We start from the raw sequence: 13,195 nt of genomic DNA on the forward strand, positions 1-13,195 counted from the left end.
TAGTGTGGTGAGTAACATAAGAATTTGTCAGTCTCCTTACAGAGCAGAAGTCCCCCGAATGAGGTACACCAGTACTGTGGCAGGTATTTCTGACACTGCCAGGGGTGTTACAGGGCTGTTTTTTACCAGTGTAGTTTTAAGTAAAAAAGCAATTTAATTCCTGCAATAATTTGTCATAAAGAATGAGAATAAATAAACAATTTCAAGAGGTCCCCAATGTCACCAATTAGTAGTAATCTATTTAAGTGCTTAGCATATCTTGACCCATATTGGATCGCTATTAGCGTGTTAAATCAATTAAATGGGAAGTATATCAAAAAGACATCATACAAAAAGTTATGACACCCCTGCCATAGAGAATGTGTGTAACAATGGAATGCTAAAACAGTACAAACAAGACAACAATTTAAACATTATTAGAACAGATAAATATATACAGCTTCTTCAAACTTGCAGCATCAGTTCACATTTGTTAATATTCACCAGTGAGGTCATATGACAGGAAGTGAAATCTTCTGCGTGCTGACGATGTCACACAGCTTCTGCCTTATCTTCAAAAAGAGCCGCTTGAACTCCAGACCGTCGCCCTAAAGAAACAAACACACAAAATGAGAGCGGATGAACAGGAAGATCTTGTCTTAACAGCTTTATTTAAATACAAACGGATACTAAAAACCCACCTTGGACAGTCTGAAGTCTAACAGCACTCTTTGGTCCATTTCCAGCAAGTGGACTTTGAATATGAGTTTGTTATTGCGCTTGTCCAGTGTGTTCACAGTCACCTGAGGGACAAACACAAGCAAAAAAAAAAAAAAAGGTATTTAAATGCCTGAAATCCAATCAAATCAATTTACATGCACAATGTTTATATTTCCAATAACTAGTGACATTTAGAGCTTTGGAGGGTTCAATTTGATTAGATACCTGTCTGACATATTACACTGTTGCATTATCGTGACATTTAATCTATATTGTCTAAGTGTGTAATAATTGTACAGTATATGCCATTAATAAAAAGCAGCCAGCCTCTTCCCCTTGTTGCCATCACTAGTTAGTATAATTCAGTAAAAAGCTCAAGAGATGCAATACAGTTGGGAGTTGACTCTTAAACTGTTCAACAAGACATAGAAACACTTTGTTTGAACTCCTTAAATTGTTCAGCTTTTGGGACATTGTAGACATAACTCCAAATGTTGCATTTTAAAAGTGGAACTACACTTTTTAATTGTTATTTTGCCTATCATTCCCTATCATTCCTATGTAAGAAAAGAACACCTATTTTCTTTTTTTATGCATTCTAATTTGTAAAATACGGCATATAACAGGTGGCGAAAAATGCATCTAAAGGAGTACAAAATTCGCCCATAACGCCCTCTAAAAACATCCAAAAAGTGGCAACAACACTGCATGTGCATCTCCTGACCTGAATATAAACCAAATGTTATCGATATTATTATAAGTGCTAACACAGACCAACTATTTATGCCGCGCCGTGATCACAGAGAGCGAACAAGCTTATGCTGCTATATTGAGCCAGTGAGCTGCTGCATCACCTCTGAGCTTGTGAAATGTAATTGTAGATTATAAATCATGCCTCTCACCTCGATAGTAGAAGGATGTCGGCACAAACCGAAAAGTTTGTCAACTTTGACATTCAAAATACACCCGGAGATGGTGAGAAAGACACAAAAGAAACGCCACAATTTTTTTTAAACGGGAAGATGTGAACATTCCATCAGTTGGCATCCCAGTGATAGCATACATTGTACAGTAAGTGATTGTACTAATAGGTTCTTAGTTTGTGTATATCTAGTTCAGCACTCAGCAATATTGCTGCTAATGCTTGTGTTTCACTAAAGCTGGATCCGTTTAGCACATAGCTTCTAAAACTTGTAGCTCATTCTTCTTATATTCAGACTCAAAAATATTAGGTTCTGAATCATCACTTGTCCCAAAGTAGTCTTTGTTGGCTCTCATGAAGTCTGCCATGATTAGTTGTAGTGGAAGAGATAAGCTGACATTGTGACACGTCTAAATGAATGCACAATTGTATGCTTAAAATGAGCAAAATACCTAAGTATTACATGTTATTATGATAAGCCTGTTACATACATACTCTACTTACGGCATATCCTGTATTTAAACATTGATGGAGGCTTTTGAGTGTTTTTTAGAGAGCTTTATAGGCAGAATAGTGCAGGTCCCACTGGCTCCATTGTTAGCTGACTTTTGCTAACGTTTATTTACGAGCTAGTGTAAAAAAAAGAAAAACTGATGTGTTCTTGTCTTATGTTAGGATTGTGAATGACAGACAAAACAAAAAAAGTGCAGTTCCCTTTAAGTATTAAATATGTAAACTTAAATGACATTGCTAAGCTAAAAACCAACAAAGTAGAGGGAGGTGACTAAAAACACACAAACATAAACGCCACATAGTTAAGCGTGTTGCAGCAAATTTCCCAATTTTTCCTTTTTTGATTTCTGTGGAAAAACATTTTATTAAGCAGCAATCTAATTACGCCCTCTGCTGGCTCCTACCAAGTAGTGAAATCTTCTAGCAAACTCATTTTCATCATGGGCCCCATCATAGTTACGGCTCCCGTCAGAGGGCCGTTTGTAACTGCGAAACATATATAATATAACCATACAAATACAAAATAGATGACATTAAACAAGTGCCCCTTCATTTGATTATTTGTTAACCAACAACCCTTCTTCAGCATCACAAGTCAGGTGACAGGCAGATATTGAAGTTCAGCTACTGTAGAATGGATTCCAAAAAGGGTTACAGTAAGAGGTGAAAAATGATCAATTCTCTGATGCATCACGATTAGAAGTACGACGATGATTTGGACAAATGTCCAAATATCGATTATTTACATAAATGAAATAAAACGGACGCTAAATGCAGATCTAGTGCGAACACACACGGAGAAGGGAGAACAAGCTAACTCTGGCGATAAGCCAGGTAGAATGTGAATTAGTGAAACAAGAAAACACTGTGTACACTTCAACAGAAGGACAATAGGAACTGTGTTATAGCAGAGAGTAACCAGCTAAGAAGAGGAAATTAGCAAGTCGATTAATAAATCAGAAGAGAGAATATTAATCAGTGTGGCCGCCGGCCGGCAACACTGCAAGGCCTAAATGTCTGAACATTCTGTGGTTTTGGAATGCATCAAAATTAATTTAAGCATGCCTGCTCGCCAAGTAGGGACGATCATTTTTTTGATCACTTAGCATTTCTCACTACAGTTCTCAAGTATCTAGTCTTCCATATACAATGGAACCTCCATTTAAGAAACCCCTCTTACTGTAATTGTGAACGTTTCGGTTTACGAACCTTTAGATGGCGCCAAATATGCCTCTGTGTGCGAACCATGTCTCCGTGTACAAACACTTCATTCAATTTGTGTGCCGCTGGAAGCCTTAGGCCGTGGTCATTTTGATGACATCACTTCCTGTGCAGTACAGTACACACAGGGCATGGCCATTTTGAAGAAGCAAAGCTCCCTACATAACATCCTGTTTACGCAGTCCATTACTCGGTCGCCATTTGTCAGTGCTTCAGTGTGTTTCTTCTCTGGCCATTCACCAAGTTTTGTCTATTTTGCTTACTAGCCGAGGGAAATCACCAAAAAACACTGTACACCGTGGTAAATAGGAGCAAACTGAAAAGCTACTTGATACATCCTCAATCCATCCATCCATTTCCCACCGCTTGTCTCTCTCGATGTCGCGGGGGGACTGGAGCCTATCCAGCCGCACTCGGGCGGAGGGCACGATACACCATGGACAAGTCGCCACCTTATAAACTGTCACCCAGAAAAGGTATTTGAAGCCAGCGAAGCCAAACATTAGTTTGTGAGGTATTTACATTATTAAAAATGTTTGCCCAAATATCCAAAAACTGAAAATGACACAGTAGCCGAGTAGTAGCTAAAAGAGGAGCCTAGTATACATATTAATAATAAACATTATACAGTGATAACATGTAATAATATACAATATATGAATGATAAATTACTAATATATAATATTCATATACATTATATTATTAAAGCTGCATAAATAATCTATTTATAATCAAGTCATAGCCCCTGAATCATAATCAAACTGCAGAGTGGCCAACGATTCCCACTTTTCGTTACGATGACATAAAAAATTGTATTAGCTTGTTGCATCAAATAATGAAACCATATTCCATTAAGACGAAGCTGTATACAGTGCCATTTTTTTCAGTCCAAATTTAAATGTATTTAACAAAAAAGATTAAATGTGTTATTATTTCCAAGCTTTTGCGGGCCACGTGAAATGTTGTAGCAGGCCAGATGTAGCCAATGTGCCTTGAGTTTGACACATGTGCTCTATTGCTTGTATTCTGACACGTGACCTCTTCCCGGAAGTGAAAAACTGTGGTGGTCAACCAAGCCAAGATGGCTGTTGTGCAGCAAGCAGGGCGCAAACTATCTGAGTACGCAAGAGGCCTAGATCTTCCTGCAGAAAGCAGATACGAGCAAAAATTATGCAGTAGAATAGATCCCTATACTTTATTAAAAAAAGACTTGCCGAGTGATATCAAGGCTTATCCGTCGGCCGCGTTCCCAAACAGGTGGAACTATCATGTGCTTCAGATGCCATTCTACATGACAAAACAGATAAAAACTTGGAAAAGCATGGAGATCTACAACTTTTTTGTGTGTGGTAGTAGGGTCATTGAAAATTGTATCAAGACTCTCCCCGGTAAATATGCATCATTTTGTGCTTGGGTAAGGTTGCATTTCATTATTTAATTTCGCATTTACATCAATGTTGGTTGCATGCGCCGTTTACGAGTACGTGTGTTTTCCCCGTCTTTATCAAAATATAACTATAGATGTTAACATGGTGTATGTGCTGAAAGCTTCATTTATGACGGCTGCCTTTGGTAAAAGCTTAATCCTTAGGTTTTGCTCACATTTGATTTATTTTATTTAGACTCGTCGAGTTGGTGCTTTTCGAAACACTCGTGGCAAAAATGTGTTTTAAGAAATACAAATAATATCAAGATAATATTTAAATGGAAAACACTAATCGTTAAAAGTATATCAAACAAACCTTTAACAAAGTGATCACAGCAAACTCGTGCATTCTTCGACTCTGCTCCCTTGAACTGGAGAGTGTGCCATTTTTCTCGTCGTCGTTTCGTAAAATATTTCAGCCTTCCGCCCTTATTGACTACCTCTCGAGGAACTCTGAAGAAACGTTTATCCTTTTTGCAATTTGAACGGTTTTTACAGCCGAAAACAACACAATCATAGGGCATTTTTCTTCTAGAAAAGCTAAATGACGCCTTGGACCCATTTAGAACCGACGCAGGCTTGACCACTACGCATATTTAATGAGCCGGACGTGAGGCGGATGTGACGTCATATGCAACCCAGCAGATGCTTAGAGAGCTGGCAGCCATTTCACAACACAGGATTGGCAAAATTCTAAACAATGAAAATGGTGAATCGAAATAATGAAAGTCCTGGACACCTTGCATCAGCGCATACCTGTTTGGTGCAAGTGAGTATGTAGCCGAATGCTAGAGCGTCACAGGCATCTTTAAGGGAAGCCAGCGAGGCGTCAGCGCTCACGGTGGTGAAGAAGCGTGTCATTCTGCGCACCAATCTCTGCAACGGCGTCTGTATCCAAACAGTGAGGAGAGATTCTTAACATCATCCACTTTGTTCAGACGTTCAAAGAACGAAAAACCGAGCGTGTGACCTGACTGGCTCCCGGCGTTCCTAGCAGCTGACTCCCCAGTAGCATGTGCTCAGGTTTGGTCGGCTGGGAGAAGCTGACCTGACCGTCCATCTGGCTGATGAGCAGCATGGCTTCCCAGCCTCGTCCTGCCAGGTCCGGTTGGGAGCTGGAGAACTCCATCTTGTCATCACTGCAGGGAGAGAAGCAAACGCGTAATGCTATCATTACAGAAAAAAAACAACAAATAACATTAGAAATCCACCTGTTGGCTCGGGATATCACTGCACCATCAGCTCGAAGGTGTTTTTTAGAACCGCAGTTTAGGGAACCTGATGGTTGCTTCACACCTGCACAAAAACACCTTTATCAATAACTATACAACGCTCGTGTGCACTGCTATGAGGACTTTCCTTGAGCAAACCAGCGGTCTTTCTGAATGTCTGAAATGGTGATTCGTGCATCAGGTTTGGCCAGCAATAACTTGGACAACAAACCTGCCAAAAACATGAAGTAAATAAACACAAGGAGAGACATTCACACTATTTACGCATTGAGAACTTACAAAGAGGCATGGGTTGTATTTTCTTCCAAGGAGCCAGGTAGGTTTTCCTCTGAAGCCAATCTGAATATTCCTGACAGATTTCAGAGGGCTGGTCCCATGGCAACTCTGGAAAAGTCACACGAGACACAAGCGTGGAACAAAACGTGCTAGAACATTTAGAAAAGCCCATTGCTGATTTGGATTACGCAATCATGACTTGGCATCTTTCAAACTGTGTAGGCTGAGTGAATGATTGCCGATAAACTCAGTTGTGTACTTGACAAAAGTTAAAGTTAAAAGGTGGTGGCAGATTTGATGTAAAAACAGTGACTCAACATCGCATGTCAGCAAATTACCTCAAACACTCTTTCTTGACAGTATTTAACTCAATTGCAGACAGCACCACGCACTTTTTGGGCTGCAACGATTAATCGATTAAAAAAAGCTTTTGTATATATTCTGTTGCTTTGGTTATTTGTTGAATGAGTGTAAATAAAAAATAATCAAATCCAGTATATCCAGAGTGGTGGTGTGTGGGTGCTGGTGATCTGTGTGGTGACAAACAGTAAATAGTTGTTATTTTTACTTTATTCCATCCATCCATCCATCCATTTTGTACCGCTTGTCCCTCTCGGGGTTGCGGGGTTAGCTGGAGCCTATCCCAGCTGCATTCAGACAGAAAAAGTCGCCACCTCATCGCAGGGCCAACACAGATAGACAATAATGCACAAAATGTTGATTATAGACCTACTCAGTGGCCTAGTGGTTAGAGTGTCCGCCCTGAGATCTATAGGTTGAGAGTTCAAACCCCGGCCGAGTCATACCAAAGACTATAAAAATGGGACCCATTACCTAAATGTGCTTTATAAATAAAGTTGATTGGATTTGATTTGATCTGTTTGGAAGTTGCCTAAATAAGAAGGCCCACAAAACGGCATCCTGAATAGACGGTCAGAAAGCGGCTTGATGATGGTCTGTAAAACATAATCTATGCAAAATGTTGACCAAAGAACCACCATTACATGTTACGTAGACTACAAGGAAGGGTTTTAAATGTAGAAAAAATTCAGAATATGACCCCTTTAATGGAGACAATTTTTACTATAATGTGGCAAATATTAGGGCTGCAACAATTAATCGGTTAGAAAAATGATGTGATTTATATTCTGTTGCTCTGATTATTAGTTTAATGAGTGACTATTAAAACTAAAAAAATCCGGGACGGCCTGGAAGTTTAAATACTAAAAACAGTTTCCACACAGCGGCTGCAAAAGAGCACACGAGAGCTTTGGTGTGTGGGTAAAGTGATCGGCGTGGCAGCAAACAGTGTAGACTTGTTTTGTTAATGCACAGATGTTAAAAGTGCAATTTGAATGTTGGTGATGTGCATTTATCAAAAAAAAAAAAAAATTAAGGTAATAGTAATGTTTATTTTAACTATTTATCCTAAAATACGCATTGAAAATACGCTGTTAAGTGTGTTTTATCTGATTACCTGATTAATCAAACGTGGCGTGACGTGAATTATATTAATATAGCGCTTTTCTCTAGTGACTCAAAGCGCTTTTACAGAGTGAAACCCAATATCTAAGTTACATTTAAACCAGTGTGGGTGGCACTGGGAGCAGGTGGTTAAAGTGTCTTGCCCAAGGACACAACAGCAGTGACTAGGATGGCGGGAGCGGGGATCGAACCTGGAACCCTCAAGTTGCTGGCACGGCCGCTCTACCAACCGAGCTATACCTTCCACAACAAACAAAATGATCAATAGATTATTAAAATAATCAATAGTTGCCACGACTAGCGAATAACACAATCACTCTTTTTCCAAGACCAGTTTATTTTTAGCCACTTAACAGTTCTGCTCTGCTTTATTGATCATCATAATCTTAAAATTAGCACAACTTTGCCTCTGTTTCTTGCTAATTTGATAACAACCTTTTCCAGCAGACATCCACAAATAGGTTTGGCCCTGCCTGTTGGCCCTCCAAACACATTACAATGGGACTGACGACTTTCTGGTCTTAGACACTTTAGGAGACTCTAACATCAAATAGACTGAAACACTGTCCTGGCTTTTTTTCTCAAGAGTAAATGATAAATGTATGGCAAAAGCGCAGACCAGGATGTGATCTTGACCAATGATTATTTACCTCCAGCCAGCATTGCAGTCAGCACAATCCCACAAGCCCAGATATCTGCCGGCTGAGCTTTGTACTCAGTCTGCTTCAACAGCTCAGGGGCAACATAAGGAAGAGTCCCGCAGAGTCGGTACATGGGTCGCTCTCGTCCTTTGAAGCGAAACATGGTCGCGAGGCCAAAATCCGTCAGCTTGAGGTTGTCTGGAAAGTGAAAGTGCAGCTGATTAAAGTTTGGATACGCGACATATTTACAGTATGTCGTTGCCAAAATCTTCTCACCTTTGCTGTCCAGCAAAATGTTCTCTGGCTTTATGTCTCTGTGAGTGATGCCCATATTGTGGAGGTACTCCTGTAAGAGGCATGCAGTGACTAATCGAATATAAGCAAGCACAAAATCTTAACTTTGCTTATCTCACCACTGCGGCTATAAGCTGCTGGAAAAATTTATGAGCATCTTTCTCCGCCATCCCCAAGTCAGGCTCTAAGGAAAAACATTTCTTAAATCGTATTTATTAGGTACACGTGTACAAATCAGTGGCATCCAATTCAAAACAAGTAAATATTAGGAACACATATTGGTGCAGTCTTACACCACTGCAAACTGCTACCAAAAATACAATTAATCCAAAGTGGGCACTGTTATCTTTAGAAAAAGATAATTTTACACAGTTCTAGTATTGGATCTCAATAAATGAGCATGTATGTCTCACCAATTCGATCGAACAGCTCTCCTCCTGTGCAGTACTCCAAAAAAAGATACATAGTAGGTCCTTCCTTACGATGGCCGAAAAAACGCACTATGTTTTCGTGGTTCAGGATCTAAACGAAATAGTGCAAATCACTATTTACAGAATCTCACAAACCTTACATTTCAACAACCATTTGTTTTTTGGCATTGCTCGGTAATAATGGTACTCATACTAAATAATAACACAGTTGTATTCCAAGTTACTTAGACAAAAAAAGGCTGTGTGTTGACTTACTTGTACTTCTACAGTTTATACTGTAGACTGACTACTAAAGTGTATCCAAGTTGAGGACTCGATTATACTTTATTTACTTTAAGTAATCTTCCGCACATCAGTTTTCAAATTAAAGATGGCATCTTGCCTTGTGTACACAGACTTCCTTCTTGACATTCTCTGCACATTCTTTGGCTTGAGAGGTGTCAATCACTTTGACTGCAACCGCCTCCTCCGTCTGTCTGTTCACCAGCAGCCTCACTCTGAGCACATTGGGGAAGGTTAAAGATCAATATTAAAACACACAGAAATAACTTATAGACGATCAAAATGAAAAAAAACAACAACTATGATTTATGTTGTCCAGTGAAAACATATTTGTATACTGTATGTCTGATTAATTATGGGGAACTGGCTGACTCGACTGCTGAGACTTTACAAAGATAAGTATGTAATAAATAGGAAGACTGGTGTGCATGGGTTGTAATGCACATGCACAATTATTGTTAATCCTGCAAACATATGTATTGTTATATATTGTTGTAGATGTGAAAATAATAAAGAACTCATACTCTCCATAAGCTCCTTCACCAAGTGTCTGAACGAGGTCCCAGTCCTCCACAAAGGGCACTGCCATGCTAAAAAAACAAACAGACGCACACATTATAACACACAATCACCAACCAACCAACGAGATTTCTCTATAGAATCTCCTCTGTGGTCAACAAAAGCACCATGAGGATTCTAGCGGGAACTCTCGTTCAACCCTTTTTCGATTACGCATGCACCTCCTGGTACCCTAGCACCTCCAAAACCCTCAAATCTAAACTCCAAACATCCCAGAACAAGCTAGTCAGATTACTTCTAGACCTCCACCCCAGATCCCACCTCACTCCTACCCACTTCTCCAAAGTGGACTGGCTCAGGGTGGAGGACAGAGTAAAATAACTTGCACTGAGCCTAGTCTATAAAATCCGCTACACCTCCCTGATACTGAAGTACATGTCAAACTACTTCCTTAACGTAAATGACTGCCATAACCACAACACCAGGGGGAGCTCCACTAACCACGTTAAACCCAGATTCCGATCTAACAAAGGTCTTAACTCATTCTCTTTCTATGCCACATCAATGTGGAATGCGCTCCCAACAGGTATAAAAGAAAAGGCATCTCTATCCTCCTTCAAAACCGCAATAAAAGTACCTCTAGGCAGCTACAACCCGAAACTAACACCCTCCCCGGATTGTTAATAATCAAATGCAAACAATCAAATGTAGATACTTTTTCTTATGCCTTCTGATCTCTCTCTCTCTCTCTCTCTATGTCCACTACTTGCTGTACATATCCTACCAAGTCAGACCTACACTGTTCCAATATCCATTTCTCTGTTCTCAATTGTTGATGACTGATGATAACAACCCAACCCAACCCCCCCCCCCCCCCCCCCTCCACACCACGCATTGTAAATAATGTAAATAATTCAATGTGATTATCTTGTGTGATGACTGTATTATGATGATAGTATATCTGATAGTACATATCTGTATCATGAATCAATTTAAGTGGACCCCGACTTAAACAAGTTGAAAAACGTATTCGGGTGTTACCATTTAGTGGTCAATTGTACGGAATATGTACTTCACTGTGCAACCTACTAATACAAGTATCAATCAATCAATCAAAACCTATTCCTATCACATCTTTTCTCTAATCCTCTACGTCAACGCAGCCTGGCCAGCAACGTGCAACATGTTCAGTAAGTCGAAATGACAACCAAAGTACTCTGTTAATAGTAGCCACGTACCTGCAAACCCTCCTTAGCAGCAGTTTTCTCGAAACCTAAAATATTTTTGCCAAAGTAATTTGACACAAAAACAGTAGTGAAGTATGTATGAAATTGGCGCGCTGTTGTTTTGCACCTACTTCCGGTTTAGTGTCACTTCCGCCTCCGTGTTTTCTTTTTCCGGCGTACTTCAGGTTTATACTTCTAGCGTCAAACGTTTTGAAAATTAGTACTAATTTGTTTAGAATCACAGCGAAAACCAGTTATATTTTATATTAAATGTGTCGTATGAATACAACGACCTAATGTATTTGTGAGGTTATACCTTAATTTCAGACCGAAATAACAGTGAGACTTTCCATTACAATTCCTATCAACATATTTAAAAATTAACATTAGTCCACATTTTTAAAGCCATTAAAAGCGTCGATCTTGTTTACACACAGTAGCAGTATAATATTGTCCATATATTTATGGCTTACCCGAATCTTGAGGAGCATTTCCTTTCAAAGAGCCGTTCAAAATACTGGCTCGTCATTATAGTTCCGTGGTTCTTGACCTTTTTTTTACCTCAGAGCCCAACGTTTCCACTACAGAGGGACTAGAGGCCACCCAAAAAATAACCCTGAATTAGTTATCCCACTCTGGATTTTAATGGTATTCAATAACTATTTCTAACTTACTTACAGTTTAATAGGATACACTTTTTCAGATATGAAGCATGTGTTAATCTCAAAAAATATTATCAAGGCTTATGTCAGGCTGATTAGAAATAGTTACTAATCAAATATACTGCAAAAAAAGGGACTCATTAAAAAAAAACTGAAGAAAAATGTATTTTTGTACAATTACAGAGTGCTAAAATGAATACATTCTAACTGAATTAGTAATCAATAAGAATTATATGTTTGTTTCTTAAATAAACTGTCAATAAAATTTAAGTGCCAAAAAAACCCAGCTTAACCACTTTAGTCATAATTTTTGCGCTTAAGAAACTTCTCTATGACTTTAGCTCCATACTTCTTCTGTTTATTTAAGATTTGAATTACTGCCACATTGATGGAAAAGTGTATTACAACTGAGTACCGCTGCGGCCCATACGGACCACAGCTGAGAAATAAATATTTTTAGGCGGTTCTCTATGGGGCTCTCGTGGCCCAACAACGGGCCCAGGCCCATGCTTAAGAAAACACTATTTATTTGTTTTAACTGTTTTTTTTTATTACGGTAACAGTCGCTGATAGCAGTTATCAGATAGGATGTGGATCAGAATAATTTCAATTTATACCAATATTACCGGTACTCTAATGGTGGGAATTATTCTGAAATATTGACAATAATTTTCTCATCGTTCACTTAAAAGAACTGTTCAAATCACTCGGTTTGTTTGCCAACGTCACAGCTTTTGTATGGACCTGATCTTTGGACTTCGGAGGTGAGCGGATGTATCCGAATATGGATATTATCGATAGCAGGTTAGTATTGGTATGATCTGATCGATACTATTTTGATGACATCAAAATGTTTTTACAAATCCCTGTGTGTTTTTTCTTGAATTGTTCAAAAGCATTGTGATATTGTTTACAATCCCATGAAATAAGGGGGTATATAGGAATCGTGGTGACTTTGGGGAAAAATTTAGATTATAATCATGATCAACAAAATTTAAGGTCAAAATCACATGATTTACAATAATTGGGTGATGTTGCACTGTAATTCATTGTCTTTTCAATATTGAACATAAATATCGACAATACAGTACTTCGTATTGGATTGATACCAAAACCTCTAAACTTCTTGCCCGTCATTTCTGTTTGTTTTTTGAACGGGTCAGTCAGTGTTTTGTACACTGCAATTTATTTGCCACTTGCCAAGATTAAAACATTTATTTCTAGAAATGTCTCTAGTTTTAAGAGCTAGTTACTTATTTTTAGTCATTGACATTATATCATAATCTTCATGTTAGCATTAATAACTATATGATGTCTATTCTAGTTAAAAAATGTTAAAACTGAGAAAATATCTATTCAAATGTAT

The 13,195-nt window shown here is 38.8% G+C and overlaps 1 protein-coding gene across 1 annotated transcript; it reads right to left on the minus strand.

Moving 5' to 3' along the window:
- On the minus strand, nucleotides 1-11,712 carry chek1 (checkpoint kinase 1). Its single transcript, XM_072913796.1, has 14 exons — nucleotides 11,641-11,712; nucleotides 9,947-10,012; nucleotides 9,523-9,637; nucleotides 9,123-9,231; nucleotides 8,829-8,893; nucleotides 8,692-8,761; nucleotides 8,425-8,613; nucleotides 6,293-6,397; nucleotides 6,140-6,224; nucleotides 5,993-6,076; nucleotides 5,752-5,920; nucleotides 5,538-5,669; nucleotides 681-782; nucleotides 1-587 (listed from the first exon to the last, which is right to left on the minus strand). Exons 1-14 carry the CDS (start codon nucleotides 11,694-11,696, stop codon nucleotides 492-494), a joined length of 1,443 nt encoding a protein of 480 aa, XP_072769897.1. The 5' UTR covers nucleotides 11,697-11,712; the 3' UTR covers nucleotides 1-491.
- Nucleotides 11,713-13,195: the final 1,483 nt, after the last annotated feature.

This window comes from Nerophis lumbriciformis, linkage group LG09 (genome assembly GCF_033978685.3).
Source record: "Nerophis lumbriciformis linkage group LG09, RoL_Nlum_v2.1, whole genome shotgun sequence".
Taxonomy (NCBI): domain Eukaryota; kingdom Metazoa; phylum Chordata; class Actinopteri; order Syngnathiformes; family Syngnathidae; genus Nerophis; species Nerophis lumbriciformis.

Excerpts from the sequence above, each read along its gene's own strand:
- chek1 (XM_072913796.1), bottom strand. The coding sequence starts at position 11,696 with ATGACGAGCCAGTATTTTGAACGGCTCTTTGAAAGGAAATGCTCCTCA. Across the intron at positions 8,894-9,122 it reads AGAGCTGTTCGATCGAATTG|AGCCTGACTTGGGGATGGCG; the intron begins GTGAGACATACA and ends GTTTTTCCTTAG. Across the intron at positions 783-5,537 it reads TACTCACTTGCACCAAACAG|GTGACTGTGAACACACTGGA; the intron begins GTATGCGCTGAT and ends TTTGTCCCTCAG.